The 26,395-nt window shown below is 40.7% G+C and overlaps 1 protein-coding gene and 1 long non-coding RNA gene across 20 annotated transcripts in view; one reads left to right on the top strand and one right to left on the bottom strand.

Annotated features, from left to right (window-relative positions):
- The window catches only part of PWWP2A (PWWP domain containing 2A), a 29,915-nt gene extending 8,882 nt beyond the window's left edge, over nucleotides 1-21,033 (bottom strand). Inside the window, exons 1-3 of one of the 4 annotated variants that reach the window (XM_084535390.1) lie at nucleotides 20,182-20,305; nucleotides 14,482-14,594; nucleotides 5,832-8,672 (exon numbers count right to left, since the gene is read on the bottom strand). In XM_084535390.1, coding sequence (XP_084391516.1) covers nucleotides 6,992-8,672; nucleotides 14,482-14,555 — 1,755 coding nt within the window. In that variant the 5' untranslated portion in view covers nucleotides 14,556-14,594; nucleotides 20,182-20,305 and the 3' untranslated portion in view covers nucleotides 5,832-6,991. Of the gene's footprint in view, nucleotides 1-5,831; nucleotides 8,673-14,481; nucleotides 14,595-20,181 lie in introns of those variants that run through there. The other 3 variants (XM_084535389.1, XM_084535391.1, XM_084535388.1) reach the window with 3 other exon arrangements.
- Nucleotides 21,034-21,116: 83 nt separating this feature from the next.
- Nucleotides 21,117-26,395, top strand: part of LOC311444334 — a 48,841-nt gene continuing 43,562 nt past the window's right edge. For 2 of the 16 annotated variants that reach the window (XR_014697820.1, XR_014697825.1), the window contains exons 1-2: nucleotides 21,282-21,431; nucleotides 22,600-22,687. This is a non-coding gene — a long non-coding RNA (uncharacterized lncRNA). The other 14 variants (XR_014697821.1, XR_014697823.1, XR_014697828.1 and 11 more) reach the window with 14 other exon arrangements.

Genomic DNA, 26,395 nt, shown 5'->3' with positions numbered 1-26,395 from the left:
GAATCTCTTGCTGATGGTAACAAGCTGGTGGGAACACAGCCTGCCTTCCAAATCTCAAAGGCATAGTACATGGCTGGTGCATGTAAGAATATTTTTTATTCATATTGTATATCTGACATCAGAACCGTTAGTAAGTAAACATGAAAACTGACCTAGATGTTAAAAAAAAAAAAAGAAACAACTCATTTAAGGTTGGCATATGATATAAATTATGTCATCCAAACACGATTTTGCATAGTAGAGGCCCCTTGGCATGGATACAGTGCAGCTCAGGAGCTTAAATGAAGTGAGACCTGCACAACTGAGAACAGGACACATGGGGCAGATAATTCCCTATCTGCATGTTTCTGCAAAGATTCTCTTTCCTAAATCTGAGTTGTTAATGACAAAATTACAGAAAACAAAGCTATGACAGGGCCAGGATAGGTCATCAATTCTATCCCATACCCAAACGCAGGATAAATTTAACTAACCCACTCCTGAGAGAGGTTAGCCTAACCTATTGTTTCTAAAAGCTTGTAATTACGGAAGCTATGCAACTCTCCCAACAACATCCAGGATTTCACTGCTTTAACTGGAATAAATATTCTAGTGTCTAATCTTAACTCCCTGTCTTGTGATTTTTACTAGTAGTTCTTGTCCTAGTTGCAATTAAACAGAAGTGTATTTCCCTTTTGTCTCTGCACCTGTCTGTCAGGTATTCGCAGACGTCCAATATCCTCATTTCCATCAACCCTTTATTCCTTCTCTGCCAAGATCGTTGGCATAAAAACTGCATTTTGGTTGTTCAAAATGTGCATGGTCCTGGTTTAGAAAATAATTTCTCAATTGTAGCCCAGACAAATTCCATAGAGCCATCTGTCTTCATACAGTGGAAGAGCAGAGCCTGAATTTAAACTTGGAACAGGGGATCCTGGTACATTCCCTGCTCCAACATACACCTGCAGCCTGTTTTGTTAATATTATCCCTTTGGACCACGGGTAGGTAGGTAAGAAGTTTTTAGCACTGTGCATATGAAAACTACCCAAGAGGGTGATGTAGAAGACCCTGTATTATCGATTACATTTATTTTCCATGCTGCTGCTTATCCTACTCCACACCAAGAACACACTGATGCTTTTTCTCAAAAAAATACATACTTACATGGAGCCATGGATTCAAGTTCCCTTCCACAAGCAGTAACTGGCAGTGAGCCAGCCAGTGCTGCAGGTCCACCCTTGAGAGCTATCCCCAGCTGCTAGATCTGATGCCAGCAACAAAACTGTGCAGGGAAAAGGCACGACATCACAGACAGCAAAGCAGTGTCTCCACAGCCAAGCCTGGGAACCGCTGTTTTCCCTTGTGTTCACAGAAGGGCAAGTGTGGCACAATTTGATTTTATATACATACACATACACACACACACACACATATAATATTCAGCTAAATATATATAAAGCTAACATACATATATATAGCTTATATATATGTATATAAAGCTAAATTACAGTATGGATTGGTATACGTATTCGAGGTATTACTGAAGAAAACCTGAAACATAAGAGTAACTCACAGGATAACTATGAGCTACCACTAGGATCTAACAACTAAAAAACAATCTCCAGAGAGATTTCTGATTTAGGGAAGAGTGACTGCCACACTCTAAGAGTTTTGCAAAACCCCATCTAAATCACTATAAACAGTTCTTCCCACTGATGTCAAAGAAAGATGAGTTCGAACAAGAACAGGTGCAAAAAAAATGCTGGTAAAGATGAGCTTGGAACAAAAAAAACATCCTACAAGCGGATCTTATTTTATCCAGTTACATGGCCACATTCTACAAATACACTTACAGCATAACACCACACTAAGGGAACTATTTAAACTAAAATACCGAGTTGTCACAGAGAACAGCAACTGAGGTATTATACCCGTTGAGTAGGAACTCAGCATTATGACTGTCAAGGCCACGAAGCATAGGTTCTTCCCACTACAGATTAACAATTTGAAGCTGAATACTTGGATCCACATCTCAAAAGCTTTAATCTAATGCCTTAGACACCTTAACGGCTACTACAGAAGCTGTGATACTGTAGGCCTCTACCCACCCTGCTGCTAAATGTGGCTGATCCCTCATCACCACAGCCATGACAGAAGCCTTAAGGTATTTATGCAAGAAGGCCTCTGTTGGTGTTGATAGCTTATTTTATCTATAGGGATAATTGTATCATATTATTGCCAAGTATAACCTGTCTATATCTCCAAAAGGTATCCTACTGTATCCTCTCTTTGAAAAAAAAAAAATCCCCTCAGTAAACCAACCTCACATAAGCATAGCCTCACCTGACAAAATCTGGTAACAAAGGCACTCTATTTCTGCAAACTTGAATTAAATTCTAGATGAGGTTAAGTCTGAACAGTTGGCCGTGGGGCAAGGACACACATTGCTATTTTTTTTCCTATAACATCTCTCAAATATGAGAATTATTCCCTCCTACTGCTCTTGCAGAGTAACATATTAGTCTCAATGCTATTCTCCTAGTTCTCCATACAGTATCGCATCTAACTCAATATACCAAGTTCCTCTCTTTTCCTTCAGCTTCCCTATGACCTTTCTATTTATATACTTAAAAAGTAAACTGAAAATAAGAACAGAAAGATAAATCATCTAAGCCTTTAACCACTATAAGTTCTGTGCTGTAAGACCCCTTTCAAGTTCATTTCTGAATAATATACCAACACTTCTACCAAATGGCTTATGGTAAAAAATAGTCAACTACCTTTTTAGTCATAAACACACTATACTTTTCTTCCAGTTCACACTCTTAATCTACAAATTAGCGTACAGTGATCCCATTGTACTGGCTGAATTTGCTTGTTTTTGTAGGAATTTATTAGAATACAATTATAAGAAAGAGAAGAACCGAAATGGCCATCATCAATTGTTGGCTTCTTTTGTAGTGGAGCTCCTCAGCCAAGACTGCTCTGTTTGTGTACTTCACAGAACAAGCCTGAGGACAGATGATACTGCTACTGAGGACAAGCTACTTGGATTTAACTTTCTAAAACTGTGTTTGCGTTATACACTAACAACTTCAACAAAAGTTTATAGATGACAGGAACTGCCATTAGTTTCAAGACTTGGGAAAGTTAACTGGTTAACTTCAGGAGAATTAATGAGAAACAAGCCCAGAAGTGAAAAAAGCAAATCATCACTTCCATTGATATTTTTTCAAACTAATCACACCTTGAAGCTTCTCTCTTACTCTCAAAAAAGTATTTTACAACACGCTGAGAAGAAAAAGTCTTCTTGGCTTTGCACATTTGACTTAAACCCACCCCCAATGTCCCTGCTAGTGAGGTAGATGTCAGTTCCGTAGCTTTCAAACTAAAGATAACAATAAGAGGAAAATAGTGGTATATCAGAGGTAATTATCTCATTTAAGTGTTGACATAAAATTACAACTCTGATTAGAAAAATAACAAATATCTGTTCAATTTCCTGTAGAACTCCAGAAAAATAAGCATTTCACATTTGCTCCCGGCTTTACTCATGAAACGATCAAACTTCCAAACATCCCAAACAAATCTTTGTGTTTTGACATAACTACCCTCTTGCAAAACATTTCATCTGAAACTAAAGATTTTCAAAGGAATATTAGGGAATAGTAGGCTTGTGTAAAAGACTCGTTACTACCTAACACATTTTTTTCTCCAAATTGCATACCTTGCATATACAACCACCATGCTGAGGATTTTCCTTAATTCTAAAAGGCATCATCTGCAATTCATTATATTAAGCTGATATAAAACTAACAGAGTCAGCCTTTACACTACTGTTTGTGTTCGTAATGCACAGCCTGCTTGCAACAGTTGCACGGCTTAATTACACAGATGCACTATGCTGGCAATATACAGGCATGCTCCTGTCATTAGTTATTTGATAAATCATTTAAACTGTCAAGCTAATTCAGAGATGGTAGAAAGTAGAAAGAACAGCAGTTCACACTCAGATTGCAGGCACTGCTGGGATCAGGTAGGCATGTAAGAAAGCAGCTTTTTGCAGTTTAAAGCTAAGACAAAGCCTAGCGCTGTGTAAATTTTCAAAGCCAATCTTACACACAGCATACATGCTGCTATAATTAAGGTGACTTACTGTCAGAACCAGACTTTGCATTAAGCCCAACATTTTCTCTATTATCAACTATTATGTCTAGAGTTTTGGCTACTTCAGAGTGAAAAGAAAGACCATGGACCCATGAATAGGATATTTTCAATATAAGGTAGCTTTCAATATAAGGTAGCATGGTGTTGTGAAGAAAAAAAATACTCTGGTGGTTTCGAAATCTGTTAAGTCTGAGAGGATGATGTACTGCACATTTAGTATACACTATAAAACTTAGGAAAGACTTCTTAAGACTGACCGCCTACAAAACTCAAACTCATTAAACACCTTTTGTAAAGTTTGTTTGAACATAAAGCAATCAAAAGAAACCCCCTCAAACTTCATGCTCTTCAATCTTAGCAGTGAACACCTGATCAAACTTCAACTACGTATGCTCTAGTACTATGCTAACTTTAAATAAAATACAAAGCTTGAATACAAAGCTTCCAAGTATTTAAAAAAAAAATACAGTGTAAATATTGATTTTACCACTACTTAAGCCAGAACAACTAATTTATAACCAGTTTGCTTGAGATTCTAAACCTCAAGAAACCAGCATAGACATCTAAACCATGCTGTATGGGTTCTTGGCTTCAAAAAGCAGTCTGCTTCAGTAACAAATACGGCTTATTTACTTAAATAAGTAAGTAACTGTTTCTGTTTGCAGGAAAGAATACATAGAAGTGAAACAGGTTTTTTTTTTTCTGCATTATGAAATTTACTGTGTGTTTATCACATTCAAAAAGCATTGACCAGTTGGTTGATTTTTTTTGTAACTGTTAGAATGCCAAGGAAAAGCTGATATATTTGGAAGCTGAACTAGCACCTAGCAGAGTTCACCAGGAGCTTCTGAAGAAATTTGAATGGTCATGTATTCAACACTTTGGGCTTCAAGTAGTTCTGTGAGCACAACAGAATAATTTTAAAAGGTTAAAAGAAAGCAAATGCTTTGCAAAGACCAGACACTATCATGGATATATGAAATTTATCTCAAGTTTAAAAGATTTTTTTAAGGGTTTGATGATTAGATCCTTACCCCATTTTCATGTCTGTTTAAAATCTCAATTTTCAGTCTAAGCTTAAGTTTTTACATGTCATGATTGCCTACTTGGGCAATTATGGAAAAAACAGGATGAAAATTGCTTTGGGATGAACGTTGACAGATTCTTCACGAGACATTGCAAGGCTCAAACAGGAGTGGGTTAAAGAAGAGAGCAATTCTTATGGTCAGATAAGGACCAAAACTAGAGCAAAAAACATAATTGATTGCATGAAAATGCTCCGCATTGAGCAACAGACATGCAAGAAAAGCTGAAGTAACAGTGGTGAGTGGGTCTGCTTAGTTTTTGGTAAATGGAGAAAACTGAAAATGTTTCCCCACTGTACAAATGACAGTCTTTATTCAAATATATGGAACAATCTAATTATAGGGGGAAAAATGATAAACTTTACAGAAAGCCCTCTACAGAGCTAATTCTGAAACAAAAAGGGAGAGATAATTGCTTAATCTCAAAATTAAAACTGAAGTACACCAATAGTACTTTACATCAAGCAGTTATCTTTAAAAATGAGTGAAAAAGGACTATTTACTTTTTTAAAAAAGGTGTCCTCTAAATACGGCATACATATAAAGTACTCTAACATCCTAGATTTTTTCAAAGCTTTTTGAGAAACACACACAAATAATTCAGATTTAGTCAATTTTATTTACAGTTTGTTTGTTTTTTTTTTACATTTCAGAGCATTACACAATTACATATTCTCATTTTCTGACCTGCAAACAGATACCTTAAACGGAAATATTAAAAAAAATGAAGTTAGATACATCCAAAATGCAACAATTACACATCTGACAATTCACAAAGTGTAATTAACTAGGACGTATCCTAAGAATTTAGGAACAACCAGTCAGGAGAAAATCTGACCAATTTCAGCAATCAATTATTTACACATTCAAAACAAAGCCTCTCTTAATCTAAAACTCCAGGCACATAGCCTGAAAGACTTCTTCAGGAAGAAAGACCAGAAGTTATGATTCACACCTATGCAGCATTAACAGCCCTTGATCTCAAATACTGAGCAACTTCTCAGCTTTGTCTTAGAGCTACAGGCATCCCTCTCAGCTTCTCAGACCTTGAAGTGTCAATATTTGTGCCCCCATGTGCATAGAAAGGCTGAGTGTTTAAGAACTGGTCACTAAGATTAAACCCCATTTAATCTGGTCTTCAGTTACACGAATTTTTCTTCCTTAAAAATTTCAGCAAGTCTCCTAATGGCATTTAAACTGGCCTATGTGGATTGGCACGTGCCTCTGAAATGTTTATGTATGCATCAAACCAATTTGCACTGGCCAGACTAAACACATTAGAGAGTATTTGAAATAATGTTTAAAGACCATTTAGACAAGGCTTACATTTCTACACTTCCCTGATGGGCCACCTAAAGAAAAAAATAAAGTATCACAGCTACTACTTTCATCCCTTGTGTTAACCCTTTGCCACACAGCAACTAGGTACATATTGGGTAGAAACTACTAAAAAATTCCCTGCAAATAAGCTGCCTTTCAGCTGAGGCTATGGCTCCTATGCATTGGGTGTTGGAGGAGTTTTTTCTTTAAAAAAAATTGTCACTTGAAAAATACTGAAATTCTCACTTTAGGCTAATTTTGATTGCATGTTCAATTTGTTTAACTTTCAAGAAACCGCTACAAATGGAACAACTTTAGTATAAAAAGAGCATTCAACCGAGTGCAACTTCTGACTTGGCAAGTCCTTCATGGTAGTTCTCTAACTAGGCTATGAATTTTGTGGAGCCTCCGGATTTCTTGCCTACCTTACTCTCCATGTTCACGTTTCAAACTGTGTCAGCAGGGCCCGAACTTCGGGAGTCAGCTGCTTAGCAGCCTTAGCTGCCTCTGTGACGGCCTTGCGGTAAAGACCCTTTCTCTTCTTATTAAAGCGCGACTGGAAGTTTTCTAAAAAGGGGGATAGTTGTGAAAGAGCAAGAATAGATGTTGTTGGGGACCCAAACCACGATATACAAGCCTCCTGTCGAACTAAAAGGCCATTATCTTTCCGGCTCACAGTTATGGTCAGAATACGGGCTGGCCACCAAGGGAAGCCATAAATCTTGGCCCAAACAATGTCCCCTACACATATGGTCCTGCCATCTGGTGTAACACACTTAGAGACTTTTTTGGAAAAGACTTTCATTTTCAAGGAATTACTGAGCTTTTTCTCTTCCTTTGAAGAGGAGGAGGAGGAAGAAGGTGCATGCATGCTGCCTGGAGGAAAATCAAAGCTTTCAGTAGAGCTACACTCAGAGTTGGTAGATTTCAAATCATCTGTGCTATCACTACTACAAACTGATGCACTGGAAGAGTCAGATTTCTTTTGATTAAGGGTCATGTAAACCGTTATATTGCTTTTGCTGCCTCTCTTGCCCAATGTCTGGTGTTCATCCTGATCAACAGTTACATGCACTTCACTTGTGTCCTGAACCTCACTGCTGGCCTCTTCAGGGCCTTTTGAGGGGCTCTGATTTTCTGAAGGGGCCTCACCTGCTGAGCGGGTGGAGGAGCAGCGAGACTGGGGCTTAGTTGCCATCTTGCCACTCCGTATTTTCTCAAGTCCTGTCTTGAGAGAAGAGTCATTTTCTTCATTCCGATATCTTTGTGGCTTTAAACGCAATCGAGGTGGGAGGGAACCTGAGCTGGTGTTCTGAAGACGCCGTGTGAAGTGGACCTTTGAATGTGCGTTTTTGGAAGAGGAGGTTGCACTCTGCTTCTTTTGTGCCTTTTCTTTGGCCATTTTCAAGACTTCCCGAGCTTTTGCGTGATCCATGTTTTTGCTCTGGAGAACTTTTTTTGTATTTAACTGCGCTTTTGAAGTATTTGCTTGTGCAGAAACTTTAACTACTCTGCTTCTGCTGTGGGCAATATTTGAAACCTTGACCACAGCATTCCTTTTCTGGCTTTCATTTTGGCTTTTTCCATCCACCTTGTGGTCAGTCTTAAGTTTTTTATTCACAGTAGTCACACTCTCATTTCTTCGTTTTTTATTATCCTCATATTTTGAAGAGTCACTTGCATTGCCACCCTTTTTTATTTCCTTTTTTTCTGCAACAACACTGTTTTTGCACTTGTCACATAAGACCTGCCGGGGTCGTAGTTTGATAGCATTCATGATAGAAGTGGGTTCCTCCCTGTACATTTTACGCTTGGGCCGCTTAATTTTCCGGGGCGGAGGCTGAGGTATTGACTGGTTATATGTGTCCCTGATAAACAAAGGAGGAGGATATGGCGCTCCCTCATGAAAGAGAGGAGGTGGTTTAGAAGTCCATAGGCTTTTAGCTAAGCTTGGTTCTGATGGCTGCGTGAGAGAAGAGTCATCAGGGACTGCAGCATTAGATTCACACTTCACCTGTGCCTCATCTTGGAATGGTTTACTTTGGAGCTGCATGGCTTCAGGTTTATCCTTGTACTCCCTTTTAGGAAATATGGTCACAGGGATTCCATGGGGCCCAAACCTTGAAGAAAACAAAAGAACATTAAAGGTTTTGAGGGATCATTCACTGCATTTACTAAAAAGCATTTGAAAGCCTGTCCATGCTACATAACTGCCATTTGAAATACATGAATTCTGGCCAAAACTGAAGCATTACACCAAGCCTTATAGTAAATTTTGAAAAGGCAGAATACCAAAAACCAAGTCAGCAGAGAACATGAAGTATGTAACTTCACTTACATGCTTGTTATATTTTCAGGGATTGTTGTTAAGAAAAAGTATTACGTAGAAGAGTATTAAAAAATTTAACCTTATACTTCTAGAAAACACACGCACACAAACACTCAGCGAGTCACCCCATCAACTCTAAATCTATACAAGATTAATTTCCATACTAAGTCAACTCATGCGAGGAAGGCATCTTCAATAACTTTTACAGAGTTCTTCAATTTGTGGCACAGCACAAAAGGCTGAATTTATTCCAGATTTAAGCTGAACACACAATGTGTAAATATTGGCATTTAAGAGAATGTTATCATTCTTTATGTACAATAAATACCCACAGAAGATTAGTACTTGACCATCCGATGCATGACAACCCAAAGCTTGCTGGCCCAGTAGATTGAGTTTCTTTCAGCAAAGCTACCCTCATAATTTCAGTACTGTATAAATCCTTTCCCTCTGTTCTGCACACAATCAGTATTTTAAGATATTGCCTACCTTAGAGCAGGCAGCTCTAAGTATTCTATGATATCTGCTGCCCTATTTGACACACACATAGGACTTCTCACCGATTAAGATGACAGAAAAATCCCAGCAAGTCTTAGGCACTACTTCAGCTTTCCTGTACTAACAGACGTGGCCTGCTCAACAGGTAACCAGTACCTTCTGCAAAAGGTTATACTAAGGGAAACATTTCATCAGCCTACAAAGCATTATATTTGCTTGCTCTAGAGAGAAAAGCCATCTGATAAATACATTCATATTTCAACGTGTCTTTCAAACCCTAGAATGGGGAGAAAGGGATTACAAAAGCCTGTTCAATGTTTCTTGTATCTTACACTAGAATCTGCCATCTGAGGTATCAACTTTAGCAGAGCTCTCACGAGACTGTTCAGCACCCAAGCTCTGCCTGATCCCAGCTCCAATATACACAGAAGTGTTTGGCTTACAAGAGGTTATATTTTAATGGTCTAGCTTGATGCAGTAAGAACATGACAGATGAGGTTGCAATTCAAACATTAAATCATCCATTCCAAATCACTGAACACCATTCGCGTTTATCCGACAAGACATGTGAATTAAGCCATTATCCAGGATTTGTCTTCAGGTTAACACTACCTCACAGTGCTCTTCAGCTCTTTAACTGTAGCAGCATCTTAACTGATTGAACTGAAATTTATTTGCAATCTGTGCTTGCCTCTCAACTGAAAATAACTGCTGAATACTGGTGTAGTTTCCTGCAATAAACATACAGGTTATTCAAATGCCTACATGCTCTTTTTCAAAAAAAGTTTTGAAGAAATGCGTCATCTAATGTTAGAAGATTCTTTACACTGTCACCAGCAAAAGTCTTCACTTATCTGCCCTTCTGCATATCTGATAAGCTACTTTTTACACTTAAAATTGTTATTTAAGCAAGCAACCCAAGATTAATTTACCCATCCAGCTCGCACTCTATTATAACTAATCAAAGGGCAACTCAACCATTTTCTTAATCATAAAAAGAGCAGCAATTGTACCCATGACAATTTTCAGCTAAAAAGTATCAGCATCAGCGCTATTGTTCCCCTACCACCTTTGAACTCTAAAGCCAGAGGCAAGAGCCAGGCTAGCCTCACCAGCACTGTTCTGTCCTCCTGCATCTGTCCATAAGTGCTCTTTGCCACAAAATACCCTCCCGCCCCAAAGAAGTTCATTTCTCAGGGTTGGGCCCCCTCCAGATGTCCCTCCTGACATGACTGCTACAATTAAATGCAGTCTACTGCCACTGACAGCTACAAAGAGTTACAAACATTTAGCAGCAGATACAGGCATTTCTCCAGCCCACAGTTTGGCATTAATCTATCAAAGACTCACTCATAACTAAGTTTTAAGTTCCCTAAAGTCCTAAAGTCCACCAAGCATAAACAAGTCGCTTTGCCGCAAACACTCTTCCTTCCACTAAGGATTACGAATAGGTTATTGAGCTCCACGTGGGATTTAAAGCAACAAAAAATCACACATACACCTATCAGCTGATAATTAAATTCACAACATTTTCAGTGTTACTTGCATCAAGAACTTCAGCTTCTTTTACAGCAAAAAGATCTCTATCCCATCTTTTGCCACCTGATAAAGATTACAGGAGCTGGGAAAACTGGTGTACAAACTGAAAACAAGAACTCCTAGAGGGAGAGAACTCTGCTGCGAAAATTTAAACCCCAGATGAACGCCAGGACTATGATATTTAAAGGGCAAACTCCATACAGAAGTATATCACTTACACTTCTTTTTCTCTAAGGAATTGTATTTCCTAGTTGTTTACAAGACACGTCCATAGCCCAATACATAAGCCTTTCTTCTAGAGGACAATTATACCGACTTGATGTTAGGACATGAAGCATTATTAGCAATGATCTGAGAAGAAATAAGACAGAAGACTGTAAAGAGATTCTTCAGAAGCATTCCATTCAAGTACTTCATCTCTTCTAGATTTTTCTTCTAGTGCCTCACAAGCAAAGTCAGCATGATCAGCACTCAAAACACATAGAAGAGCCTAATGGAAAGCTCCACACATGACTGATAAAATTATGTCATTTAAGATCATTAATGTATCTCAGACTATCTTTTCCATCAAGAATCTCTAATACAGATCTTTTCATTCAATGACTTCTGTAATATACAAGTGAAAAAGTTGACAAACAGGACAGCTGAAGTGGAATTTTTGTATAAGACACAAACCTGCTGTAGTAAGACAAAACCAATCCATAACAAATCTTTGAGGCTATGGCCTGTCTCACAAGAGGTACTGTTTTAACAAATGAGCTAGAATCTGCTGACCCTGTCTACCTTAAAAAAAAAAAAAAAAAAAAAAATCTGTAAGATTACAGAACATTCACAGCTACTGCCTGGTACCGGTTATGTAAGAGTATAGGAAGACCATTCGTGTAAGTTCTGCATCAATATGTAAAGACTTGACTAGCAAATACATAGTTCATCTGAAACAAGACAAATTGGGCATGCTCAGAGACTGAATATTACTTCCAACAGCTGACTGCATCTTTTCTTTGGCCCCATCCAATAGCAGGTTACATCCCTAAACATTCAGTTTTTACATGACTGTTGATTCCTCCTTTGTAAATTTCTCCAGCCATGTAACTTGGAAGAATTAAATGAAAATTAAAGAGAGAACAACGGCAGAAAGACCTAAGAAAAGAGAAAATGACACAGAACAGTGTACAAAGACAGAAAGAAGAATGACAGAGAAAACAGACAATGGCTTATTTTCTTACTAGAAGAAACAGAATGAATATGTGACCAAAACAAACCTATTCAAGACAAGGCATTGACAGAGCACCTGAATGAAGTTGAATACTTACTGAATATACAATATGCAATGTGAGTTTCAAGCCCTATTTTCATACCTCTGGACCTTGAAGACAAGTGCTTTCTGTACAATAATGATTTCTGTTACACCAGCTACACATTAGAAACATCTGTGAGTAGCACACGTACATAGGTCACACATAAGAGTTGCAAGACCTAGTCAGTCAGTGCTGACTAGGGAGTAGTAGATCACCTCTTAAAAGAGGTGCTACATCAGTGAGATAACTACCTATATGTATTTCTTATGTCGCATGCTTGAATGCCACAAGGAATTGCCTTGTCTTTGTTCTAACAAGTGACATTTTTTGAAATATAACCTGTCCTTACTACAACAATATTTTTGTCCAGAAAAGACTGTTCTTGAAAAGACATGCTACAATTTGCTTAAATCAATTTGTGCATAAGTGCCAGTTGTTCATTGTACAGGCAGATAGTACGTTATATTTATAGCTCTGTTTTAGAATATTACTTGATGGAATAAAGCGATTCTTTGATGGAGGTTCTGAAACCAAACCGTTAGAAAAAAAAAAAAGTAAGAAACAGGCATTAAAACCATAATCAAGGCATTTCTGGAAAGCACTGCACTGCTGCTTCATACCTATTCAAAATTAGAAACAGTTTTCCATGGTGCCAAGCATCCTCCCTCATAAAACTGTCCTGTCTCTTTTTGCTCTGAAAAAGTACTTCTAGAAGAAAATACAGATACAGCCCATTGTAAGAAATATACCTCCAAGGAGGTTTAAAAGTAACCAGAGTAATCAGTAGGATCTAATCATATATCTACTATATATTTATACACACACATATATATGCATTGAAGGCAAATAATAAATAGCAACAGGAAAAGCAGGGACTACATTTAAAAAATAAAAGTAACAGGGTAAAAAAGAGACCCCTTCTAACAGTCTGGGGATCTTTACACAAAGAAAACCTATCAATTGGCTAGGGTACGCAGAGATAGAAATATGATTTTAAAAGTCAAGTTTTACTTCCTGAGTTTGTCAACCACAGGTTAACTAATACATAGCCATGGCATCTTTTGTAGTTAGTTAAAAGATGGTTTTGATATCAAACCTAGAAGTCTGTTACTTACAGCCATATAAATTTGGATGCTAGATATATAAATCTTGGTACTTCAAGCAAGGTAAGAACACTTCTTTCATACTTAAATCCTACAGTAGAATTACTACAATGAATACATATCACTATGCAATTCGTATGCAAAGCAGAGGACCGTTGAAAAGTATTTTTAAAATAAGCATGAGATAAGGAACAAATCCCAGCTAAATTGGCAACTACACATACATAAATTTCTAAACAATATATCTTGGGGCAGAGAGTATCTACTTCAAATGTAAAGTCTTATGTTCTCATCTTTAATCTCCAATGAATCAATTTTACTTCTCCAAAAGAAAAAAAAAAAAAGGAAAGAATTGTAAAAGCACATTGTTCTGCCAAGAGCCACAGAAGGGGTTCAGAAGCACATGTATTTCATATTTGTCTGCAAGCACTGAGTCGATGTCAACAAAACACACTAACTTCCTGTGTTAAGCCAAGTCTGTTTGAAATGATAATGGTGAAGATGAGAGCTTTCATAAAGTCAGACTATGGTAAACTGTGATTACCTTTTAATGTGTTGCTCTTATTTGCTCAGTATCATCCTTACAGGAAAAATTGATTCAATTGTTTCTTATATCTCATGGATAAAGGCTCAAAGACTGAATGCTGGGAATATAATACTGTGTTTAAGTAAGGGTAGTGCTAAGTATATTTGCTTCATGCGTATATCCAAACTGCGGGTTTAAATTATAATATCCAGTGTAATAAACAATTAGATCGTAGTTATTTCAACACAAAGTATTTCCTAACTCCTGAAAATAATCTGTATCCAAGATGCAGATTATGCAGTGATATTGGTAATACAGGATTTAGTTGGTGTGATACAACATGTTACAGAACACGTTGGTTTTAGTGGCAGGCACCTTATCAAAAAAAGCATATGCATAAGCCAAGTTATCAGCTGAAAGGTTTACTCACCTCCCAAGCAATATAAGAGAAAAACAGGGTATGCATAGAAATGAGCTTGAAAGAGCATCTCAAGATAGCCAGTTAGAAGTATTCAAGGTAGGAATGACTTAAATCAGATGCTAACTACTATCATCCTACTGCAATCACTACACAAATAGAAACCAGCTAATGATTACAAACAATATGCAAATATACCAAAGGCTATATTAACTTACAGCACACCTCCCCATAAAGTTACAAGTCCTTTCAAAGACTTCAACTTCCATGAAACTGGATCACAGAAGTCCATGCAGTCAGGATGCTGATGCAGACTTTGAAGAATTAGCCTCTGTAGAGACAGAACAATCTCTAAGTTGACAAGCCTGAAGGGTACTCAGATGGTTCTTAATTACTCCTTCCCTCCCCCCAAAAGGAGAAAGGCACCTTTCACATTTTCATTGGAAAGAATCTACATGTGAATTCCCAGAATTTCCTTCATTTCTCTGTAACTTTACGAGTTCTATCAAGGATGCAAAAGTACTTATTTTAAAGATAGTGTGTTTTAAGTTTAGGCTTCCTGCTAACTACTGCAATTGTACTGACGTGTTTGTAAGGCTGAATGTCCATTGAAACTCAAGTTATCTTTTAATTTTTACAGCTGTTGTCACTGTTAGTTACACACATGGTTTCCATTTTAAAGTGGATGCTTTACTGATATATTTGGACATGTTACAAAATGACAAAGCTTTATGATAAGGTATCTTTAATATACACTTCCAGATTACCCATATAACAGTCAAACCCAAGAAATGTGGAAGGGAGTATGATTTATTAATGGAGGAACTTTAAATCAGTTTGGTGTCTAGATGTACAAGTTTCATCAGTCCCATAGAAACATAAGAAAATAAGTCATTTAAAGTATATTGAAAACTTCACTGACTCTCAATACTTTGAGCTCTCAAAATCCTCTGGCTCTCAATACTTCAAGCTAAGTCAAGCTGCCCTCAGAAAACAATGTAACTCAAGCAGAAATACATAATTTCAATACAGGAAAGCATACTGTGAGAAGAAATGACAGTTCAGCCTTTATCCAGTGCATCGGAGTCCAATAAAGACCAGTCATAGACTACAAATACTTTAAGGAATGGAAGTTGGAGACACGATCCACAGACACCCTACATACCAGGGAGATTAAGGCTCACTGCTTTGAGAAGGGGCAGGGGACAGAAATTTCATACTTTTGTACTCACTCAAAGCCAGAAGGGGTTTGGAAAGTCTGTCTGTTCAGTTTAAGCAGCACTTGTTAACATATTTTATACCTACGCTAACAGCCCCCTAAAAGCTGGTCCAGTTCTGTCAGCCATTTTTACTTTCTACATGGAAATACAGAACGGGTAAGCCTTTCAAAAAGCACTTGAGAAGTGACCACAAATAAGGCTCAGTAAAGTTTTGGATGTAGATAGAGATGCAAGAGAAGCTATATTCATACACAACAGTTGAAGCATTACAGAATCATAGAAAAATTTAGGTTGGAAGCAATACTACAAGGTCCTCTGATCCAATCCTGTGCTCTGAAGCTAAATCTGACACTCTACTTTCTGATTGACAGGTTATGTTGAATAGTATGTGTAATTTATGCTCTTAACCACACACACTCACATCAGAGCTCTGCTTCTAATGTTCTAGGGATAAAGCAAATGCCAGAGAAATCTTAAGGGCATTCCTTAAATGCTAGCATTCCACTAAGCCCATTCACACTTCTGAGAAACAACAAAAGAGAATAGGGGATGATTTTTAGGAACATCTTGCAAACTGGGTATAAATTTACCAGGGAAAAAAAAAAAAAAAAAAAGTAAAACCCACAACCCCAAGTAACACAGACATTTCTCCACTGCTGAGAATACCAGTACTTCCATAGAGCTTAAACTTTCCCTTGCCAAGAAAGAACAACAGTCCCTATTTATTAAATTAGCAGGGAAAGAGAACTCAGAGCACAGACAAACGCACCACATCTTTTTCCAGGTAACACTTCTGCTGCTTCTTCCTCACATCACATCCTGAATCTTCCACAACTTGGAGTAGCTTTTTTGCCCCCTCCACTTCCCTTGGCACATAGAGTTACAATACACTAGACTCACCCTGCAGAGTTAATGTCAACAAAGTGTCAGTGTATGTAGACTGCAAGTTTCAAGAAGTGTTAAATATAAACGTGTTATATTTTTAAATCACTTTTCAGATTGAGACAACACAAAGTAGGGAATGTATGCAATTGTTCACTTAACCTTATTATTTTGCAGTAGAAAGTCCAATGAATAAATCAGAAGAAGCACAGGATTTGAGAGTCTCCAAGAAAGATTGCTATAAATGAAAAATACTACTAAGATTATCAGAATTTGAACCTATCTATAACAGTTTATTTTCATCTTAGATTAAATGCATGCCTTGCAGGAAGTCTTTCTTTCTCTTCCACAATCAAACACCAATTAAGATGTCATTTTAAACACCTGTCTTCTAGCAATAAACTGAGCATCTTTTGGCTATCTACAGCTTTTTGGTAACAAAACAACCCTTTGCTCTTCTCCCACTGCCTCCTCTCCCAGGAGCTGCAACGTTCACATGCAAGTCAGAGGGAAAACAGCTTAGAGAAAAAGACAGTGGTTTGCATTGTTGGTAGACCTGAGCGGTGTCAGGAGTTGGACTCGATCCTTATCAGCCCCTTCCAACTTGGAATATTCTGTGATTCTAGAAGTGTCAATCACAAGTATAGGATGAGAAGCAAACTTTTAGTCAAGTGATAAAGCCATACAAAGCCCAAGTCCTGGCTGATGGCTACACAACAGAATATAAATTTAATTCTCTTCACCTGTCCCCCAGCACTTAGTTTTTAGAAAGGCAGAAGGGGAACAGTGCAGAATTAGTTATCCTCTCTCCAGAAGAACAAACTAAAACTAGAACTTTTTAATCCTACGCTTTCAGATTTATAGATGCTGTTCACATCAGTTATTTCCTTCTGTACATTTCCTCCAGGTGCAGAGCAAGATTTACAGTAATTCTAAGCCAGCAGGTGGCATTAACATCTCATATACCCTAAGCAAACAGAGCTAGTCAAATGCTGGATACAAGAAGATTAAAAGCCCTATCTAGGCCTAACAAGTACTTTTCAATGAAAATTTGAACAATGGCATGGAAAATTAACTACGTTCTTGCACGAAGCCTTCCAGTATTTGCTTTGACAAACCAACTCAATCGCCTTCCCCTGCCTGATGGCTGGCTGCGCTTCCTGCCTCTTCTATCAGCACAGCTCCATCGTGTCCCTGCCAAGGAACCCACATCAGAACCTCATCATGCAAGGCAATAAGGCACTTACATGTTATTGCCGCTGCTGTTATTATCTCTTAACAGTAGGATCACATTTTTAACTTGTACTGTAGGCCTTCAGAGTAAAAAAAAAAAAAAAAAAGGAGGTATGTCCCTAGTGAAAGGATGATTTACTGTATAAGATATTGATCTGGGATTGACAGACATGGCTTCCTGTTTTCAAAACTTCCAGTGCAGCAGCAGACAGGTTGATCTTCAGTACATCACACTGCCATCAGTAAAGGCAGAGAGATTACTTCCTTACCTCAAATAAAGGTGAGAGGAAAGTCCACTGAACACTGAGGTACCCATATCCTTGTGTTACGGACTCCTAAATGAACATCCTATTCATGGTGGGCAGGGGGTAAAGGGGAACAGAAGGAAATCAAACCTTTAATACACCATTAAATTCATATCAAGGTCCACGATATTAAAACGTGAAGTCAAAACATCATTTTAACAATGGAAACAGAATTGGGAAAAAAAAATAAATGAGACAGTTTTGCTTTTCTCCAAAATTTAGAAGATGCTTTGAAAAGGCAAAAGAATTCAGTAGACAGTTTTTTTCTAAATATTCATTAAAAGGTACTCTTCATGGTGCTGTATAGAACAAGCACCTTCGTTGCCATGAAGAAAAAAGCAGAAATTAAGATCCAAAAAGGACCAGGAATTATTTTCTTCTGAAAATATAACGAAAACAGTATTAGCTTGTGTAGTGAACACATCAGCTACTTTCTGAAGTTATTAAACGAGTGTATTTCAATACCAAATTTCATGTTTACTCAACGAGAACTCTCCTACAGAGGCCTTCCGATACTGCTCTACAGGAAACAAAATTTGCATTAGGAAAGTTTATAAGATGTACTTGGATGACCTAGGGGAGACATCTATCCCTAAACACCCCTCTTGTATACTAGAAATCCCACCGTTTTCATGTAAATTTATGCTGAAATTGAGGTGGTTTTGATTTAACCTCTAATTTCACCTTGTGAGTTCCCATATAACAAGTGCCCTTGAAGTAAGCCCAGGATCATACAGATGAAGAGGAAGAAATAAAGAGTTCAACTTCAAGAGTATCTGGGAGAAATAGTACAAGCTTTCACATGCCACTTTCCCCAGTCCTTATGATGAAGGCTTTCCCCAGGGCCTGCACTTCAAAACAGCGGAAATTGAGACGCATGCTTCCACCAAAGCCACAATGCAGAAGCAGCAGGGCGTTTACCTGCCACAGGTGACCTTTAATGCACAGGGCTGCAGTAGATCTGCTGCATGAGAAAAGGATCGTCAGTGCACAACAAAACCTCAGGCAAGTAAGGGATGTTTGTGTTCAATACATGTATAAAAAGATATAATCTCTTTTAGGAGTAAAGGAGCAGACATCTCATTTTGCTTCTTCACAAGCACAGATCCCTAGAAGTACAGAAGCACGTGCTCAGTCACCTCCCTAACCAAGGTAATAATGTGATTTTGCTGTGTACCAGACCTTCAGACCTACAAAAGAACAGATGTTAACTAGCATTATAACCTAACTCCTCCTGGCCTTCTTTGGGGCATTCAGTATTTCACACTGCAAAAGAATACAGACTGCAGATCATATTTGAGTAATTGGCTTTGAAAAGACAAATTGTGATTTGAAATGCAAAGTTACCAATGACTTACACATTTAAAACTTACTTCCATGACTTTATCCATCACTTAGGTTTCAGAAAAGACCTGTTTCACAAAGCAATCAAGATGCTAGGTCCAGGACAAAAGTGCTGGTCACTAATAGCTTTCTTTTAGAAAACACTGTCAATACTGTTATTACAGAAATTATTAAACAGATGATGGTAATAAGACACACGCGTGCAGTCTAAATTTTGACAAAATCTAGATTTTCCACATTACAGTTCTTTTTAAAAATAACCCTGGTCAAATTTCACTTTTCTCCCACGTAGTTGCATAGCATTTGTATGTTCATAAAACAAAACAGGAACAGAGATTTTTCACCTGTAAATAGCAGTTGGTGTTTATAAATATAGACTCACAATGATAACTTGTGGCATTCCAAGAGCCCTCTGCTACAGGAAGTCAATACAAAACCAAAACCCAGACCTTGCAATCTGATGAGTTACTTTGAAAGAATACCAATTCCCAAAACGAGATAAAATAAAAACCCTAAACTTCACCCCGTTCTCTGCACACAAGGAGCAATTAACATTAATAACCACACTTCAGGACCGTAACAGCCTGGCTTGGAAACCACTATTCTAGGAAAAAACAGGTAGTGCAATTAAGGTTACCTAGGCAATGGTACACACGAGCCAAGGAGGGGAAGCACTGCAGAGCTCCAGGTCTGGCAGCCGGCGTGGATGCACGCCCACCTCTGCAGCTCGGGGCTTTCCCCCCCCCCGAGCAGGGGGATCCCGAGTGCTCGCCCCCTTCCCGGAGCAACGGTGCCCAGCTCCCACCAGGGGACGGTGCTGAGGGCCCCCGGAGTGGGGGGGGGCTCCGCATGGCTCCGGCCTCCTGGGGAGGCAGGGGAGGAGGGGGAAGAGGACGAAGAGGCGGCTCAGGCCGGCTCCCCCGGGAGATCTCACCTTTTCGAGAGGTCCATGAGGACCCCGGAGAAGAGCTTCTCCCCCAGCCGGAACGAGACCACCAGGGCGTCCTCGATGATGTGATCCAGGGTGACCCGCACCTCCGAGCCGGGCAGCAGCGGAGCCTCCGCCTCCCCTTCGCCGGGAGCCCCGGCCACCGGCGACTCGGGCTCGGCAGCAGCGGCGGCGGCAGCAGCAGCAGCATCCGGCTCCTCCTCCTCCGGCCGGGACGGCTCCTCCCCGGGCTCCGGCTTCGCGGAGCCCCCAGTAGCCGGCGGGCAGGGCTGCGGCTCCTCCTCGGGAAGTCGGGGCTGCCCAGCAGGCGGCGGGCAGGGCTCGGGCTCCGGGCTGGGCGCTCCCCGCAGCTCAGCCCGGGCCGAAGCAGCCGCCGCCAGCACCGCCTCCGGGGCGGCGGGCGGAGGAGGCGGCGGCTTCTCCGGCCTCTGCGCCTCCGCCTCCCGCCTCCCGGCCGGGCTCCGCGCGGGCTGCGGCTCCTCGGCCTCACCGGGAGCAACCTTGCCGCCGCCGTCGGCCTCCTCCCCGTCGGGCACCGCCGACTCCACGGCCTCGGTGACGGCGGGCAGAGGGTCCGCGCCGGCCTCGCTGCCCGGGATGGGCTCCAGTTCGGGCTCGGCATCGCCGGCCCCGCCGTCGCCCGGCACCGCCGCAGTCGCCGCCGCCTCCGCAGCCGTGGCCGCCATTTTGTGTGCTGCCTCCCTCCAGCAGCGGGATCGATAGCTGCGGCCTTCCCCCGCCCGCCTGGGAGGGAGGGCCCGCCCCCTAGGCTCGCATCCGGCGGCCTATTGGCGGGCGCGCCGCGGCTCTCTGCTCCTACTGGACAGAGGAGCCGTCCGTCAAGCCCGCCTGGAACTTGCTGTTGGCCGGCGGGGACTTCATTCAATAGAAAGCCGGGAAGAGGAAGAAGGGGCGTGGCCATGCGCTTCACAGGCCGCTACGGCGCCGAGGGGCTGGGCGGCTGGGGCCGTCCCGCCGCCCCATTGGCGGAGGGAGGAGCCGCTCCCGCGAGAGGCCGCTGATTGGCAGGGGCTGACGTCCATCAGGGGTGCGCGAGGCTGGAGCCGCGAGGCGCTTGGCATGCGCCCTAATGGGGAGGGGGGCAGAAAATGGCGGGGGCAGGGGGCGGCCAAGGGGGTGGCGGTGCGCGCGCTGCAGGGCGCCCTGAGGGGACGCCCTGCTGTGGGGCTGGGCAGGGCCGTCGTCGGGAGAAGACGCACAGGAAATGAGAAAACGTGAGGGAAACGGGGGGCTTGGTTCCTGTCGCAATGGAAATCTGGGCTTTCAAAGGCGACCGGGGTGTGTTGGCGAAGGGGGAGAGCGGGGTGGCGACAAGGGGAGGAGAGCAGCGAGCGTTTGCCCACCTGGCGTGCCGGGTCTGGGGCCCTCTGCCTGTGGGGCCCGTAGTTGATTTGGGGGGGGGAAGACACATGGGACACGTTTTTTCCCCCCAGGTAGGAAATCTTGTATTTCCTGAAGGAAAGTTAGTTGTTTCATGTGACGCTTCACGTTTAGGGAAGCTGATAGCTTTTAGAAAGCAGGGAATCGTTAAAGAGGGATGAGAGGGAAAAAAAGTGACAAAAGGGTTTTATTTCTCCTGATGTTAGGGTGAGGGATACATTGCTCAGCAACAAGCGGAACTTCCTGAAAAGTAACAAGTAAAACCTGTAAGAATCTCTTGAAAAATAAAATATTATTCTTTCAAATTAGTGGCTTCTATTTTCAGGTTTTGAAGTTGCTACCAAGCACATACTTATGCTAGAAATAGAGCTACACCCAACTTTTTCCTGAAGCTTATAGCTAATGGACACAAGGAACTAATGAAACTTTTGCAAGAGGTACATGGAGAAATCCTTGGCCCAGTGTAAGGCCTGGTAGTATACTTGCCTTTTTTTTCATTGTAGGAAGACAAAATTATGTGTCGTTAAAGGATTACAGTAACAAAAGCAATTCTTAAAATAAATGAGGTCTTGGAGTATTCTTTAAAAGCAAAAAAGCTATGTTTAATATAAGCTAGTAAAACACGATTGTGCAAGCTATAGGATTTTAGTAGATAATATAGATATGATTAACCTACTCTGTTGACCTGAACATTGTGATTCGACTTACATAACACACATAAAGTCTCTGCCTGTTGTGTCTGATAATGCTTTTCTTTGCATGGTGTTGTGAAGTGTATAAGAAACATACAGGAACATCAGGAAGAACAGCCAGGCGTATTTCTGGAGACATAGATTAGAACTAGAGTTAAATTTGCTAAAAATAAAACTGCTTAATACCTTTTTATGTTTTACTGCCATATCTATTAAATCAGTGCTTTGGTCGTATGAGTGGGTAGACTAGAATGTGTTTATTAGGGGAATGAGTAGTAGGTACTGATTTTTTTTAATTATTTTTTCACAGCCTTGCTTGCAGCTTTGTCAATCAGTATCACAGGGAAACAGCAGATGGATTCAGCGTATGATCTGTGGTTTGAAAGAGATCAGATGTGGTAAGCTTTCCACAAACTGCCTACCATTAATATTACTGCCTAAATCATTTTGAAACATTTTTGTTTGACTAAATTTGCAAAAGACCTGTTTTCTGTATCCTCAGGCTGTAACACTTTGAAAGATGGCAACTGTCCATGAGCCCCTAAGGGGCTCTTTCTCAGAATTATGTTCTTTCTCATATTTCCAGAGAATAGTGAGAAAGTTTGTGTTGCCACTGAATTACATTAATTTCAGAGCTGGCCCTCAGCAAGGATTTTGGTTTTAGCTCAGATCTGAGATTTAATTTTCTTCTGTTTGTTCTCCCAAGGAGAATGCAAGAGTGGCACTGGAAGACTTGCAGAAGCTGAAAATGATGCAAAAATAATTCTTATCTTGAAGGAGCACGTGATATCAAAGAAGTGATCTGCTGGTTCTTTCCTCTCATTATTTTGTTTGTGTGATTGTGACAACAGGTGATACACAGGAGAAACTTTTTACCTTATTCAGCTGAGTCCTAGAGCAGATTAAAAAGCCATTAGTGAAGATAGCTCATATGTAACACCAGAACTGTTTTTATATTACTCTCCTACGCAGAGAACCTGACTGTGCTTGGAGGTACTCCAACTGTATTTCACCAGTAGACCAAACCATACTCTGCATATGCAGAGGTATGCTCAGCTGTTCTAAGGCTGGTTTCCCTACGCTGTCTCACACTCACAGTAATCTATTTGTTTTACCCAAGTCTGATATTGTGAGGAAAAGGCATCAGGTTGGTTAGTAGGGTTGGCAGGGTGCAGGGATGCTTATTGTCGTCTGTTCTATCTTTTGCTCCGCTGACTCTTACTCAAGGGAGGTCAAAAACTTCTGGTTATCAGGAAGCTCAGAGAAGTTTGCAGAAGCAAAGCTACCAAACAGCTTTCATTCAGGAGAATCCAGAACTGGTGTGGTCCTTACTACAAAACAGCATGGCTTGTGTAGGTGCTTCATGTGGTTGGGGAATTTAATTGTGCTCTCTGGTCAGTTCAATTAGCCACAGTTCATTTCTCTAGTGCTGCTCTGCCGTAGCAAAGAAGAACAGCAGTAAATTCTGAGCCTACAAGAAATTACCAACTCATACGAAACGACTACTCAGCCCTTGACCTAATGGGACATAGCTCTGCCCAGCAAGCTTTTTGTTATGTTAAATTCAGCTTCTGTAAAGGATGGACATAAAACAGAACGTTTCCTCTTCCAAAACTTCAGGGAGATTAATGCTTACTGAAAGCCACTCTGCTTTTCATCAGGTGTTGCTTATGGCAGACAGTTACCATTAAAATGCTAAAACTAATCTTTTACTTCTACTGGAGTCCCCAGCAGTCCTTATGCAAAGCAGGGGAAACAAACTTGGGTGTATGGCTTTGTTAACACTGCTTGAATTGTTTCATTGTAATAACAAACAGGAGCTAATGTGCCTGGCCCAGCAAGAGGGTCTTAAAAATGCTATGTAAACAGCTCTTTGGCAATATTATTTACATGTTCAAAGGTGCTATATGTGCTTTTAAAAAGAGGCAAATAAAGACGTTTGTATGCCACTTTAATGTAGTGGCCAGCAGAAATATGATACCATAGGTAGCCCTTAGATGGGAGCCTGCTAACAGTAGGCATGTTAGATGCAGGAAGAAACTTGTTCATTGAACAAAAAAGCTCTTGCTTTTTAACTTTACTCCATCTCAAACTTCTTTGATCACCACTTAATTTCTATTTATTTTAAATCTAGCCTTCAGTCTCTTGAGAATAGGGTTTGCCTTCCTGTGGCTGGTTTGCATAGTGATTAGCATAGCTGGGTCCTTGTTTCTATCCTGCAGCCTTTACAAGCTGCCAAAATCATATGAATGAAGTTAATGAAACAAATTGTACTCATGCACACTTGCTGTAGATTAAAGTGAGACTGTGTTTAGCAATTGGCAGAAAGGCCATAAGTACAAAAGAAACTATGAATTTAAGAGAGGAAGGAACTCATAAAATTGGAGTAAGTATCATGAATTTGAAAGCAGGAAAAATGCAAAGCTATATGAAGATGTGCTAACTGCATTTTGGCATGTGGGAATAGAAATGTTGTTTTTGCAGAGTTACATTGTTTAGAAGGAGGGAATGTGGTACTGAGATATGCTTACAGTGATAAGAAAGTTTAGCAGGCGACCTTGTAAAATGCAGACAACCAGACTTCTTAGGACAATTAGGTGAAAATCACGGTGTCAAGTCAAGTCAGATAAGTGAAGAAACATTACCACTTCAAGCAGTAAAAATGTCAAAAGAAATTTGAAATTTAACAGGCCAGCGACTGAAGGCCATGCATTGTTTGTGAAGCATCAGATAGATTGTGAATCTGGATTACCCACTCAGTGGGGAAACAGGGGAGGGTCCTGCCATCAAAAGGTATATAAACTGTGTTTTGGAACTAGTAGATGCGCTCTCTCCTGCTTGTGGGGCGCCCGCCATTGCAATCGCGAATAAATTACTACTTCACTGAGATCCTCGCCTGAGCCTAAGTTATTGGCTACGGAGTGTTTCTCACAATTTGGGGGCTCGTCCGGGATCCAGTCACCTACTGGGGAGCCCCACCGCTGCAGCAGCAGGAAGGCATGCCCCGCTGATTTCAGCGGTCCTGTGCATCGACGGTGGCGGTTCTGCGGAAAGCTGACAGAGGGCCCGAGACTGGTTAAAGAGGCAGGATCCGTGAAGTAGTGGGGAAAGGAAGAAGGTAGGCACTCCGGGTTTTTAAGAATCGATCCGGTAACTCTGTGCACAGACCAAGGTAAGAAATATTAAGTATTGCCTTGGGGGTCGGGTGATCTGGTGTATGGTAAGCCCTTGCACGGGGAAGTGCTGGCACTACACCAGGGGAATCTGGTGTACGGTAATCCTTGCACGGGGAAGTGCTTGGAAGTACACCAGGGAATCTGGTAAACTCAGGTGTGCGGTAACGCTGGCACGGGGAAGTGCTTGGCGGTACACCCCCATCTTTCAGTACGTTGGTGTGTGGTACACTGCAGAAGGGAAAATTCTGTAGCACATACTGGCGAGGGTTAGGAAAGATGGGAAGTACGAGTTCCAGGGAATCTGGTAAACTCATAGGTGTGCGGTAACGCTGGCACGGGGAAGTGCTTGGCGGTACACCCCCATTTTTCAGTACGTTGGTGTGTGGTACACTGCAGAAGGGAAATTTCTGTAGCACATACTGGCGAGGGTTAGGAAAAATGGGAAAATATGAGTTCCAGGGGACAGGGAGATATCCCTGGGGGAGTGCCTACTAATAGTTCTTCCTGAAAAATGATAAGAAATTGGAAACATAATCCCAAAATTAGAGGGATTGTAAAAGAAAAGTAATTAAAAAAAAAAAAAAAAAAAACACAGGTTAAACATTGTGTATCAGTCTGGACAAAAGAATCAATTAAGGAAACAGCAGTATTTTGGCCAAAATACGGGTCTGATGAAAATTCAGGCTTTAAATTTATGTGTAAACAATAAGATTCCTTTTTCAGAGAAGGAGCCAAGTTATGCTCCCTATAATCTTAATATTGAACTGGTGGCAGCAGCAGTCACTCCAGGAAGGGAGACAGGGACTGTAATTAACACTGTCCCTAAAGAAGTATTGTACTCTAGGCTCTGGCAAGAATTAGAACAAGGTAGAAGATATGTTGAGAATTTTGCCTTCCCTGATACTAACAGTACTAACACTAACTGTGTAT

Source organism: Aythya ferina, assembly GCF_964211825.1.
Source record: "Aythya ferina genome assembly, chromosome: 14".
Taxonomy (NCBI): domain Eukaryota; kingdom Metazoa; phylum Chordata; class Aves; order Anseriformes; family Anatidae; genus Aythya; species Aythya ferina.
The sequence above is the reverse complement of the archived record's forward strand: the minus strand, read 5'-3'. Positions and strand labels throughout refer to the sequence as shown.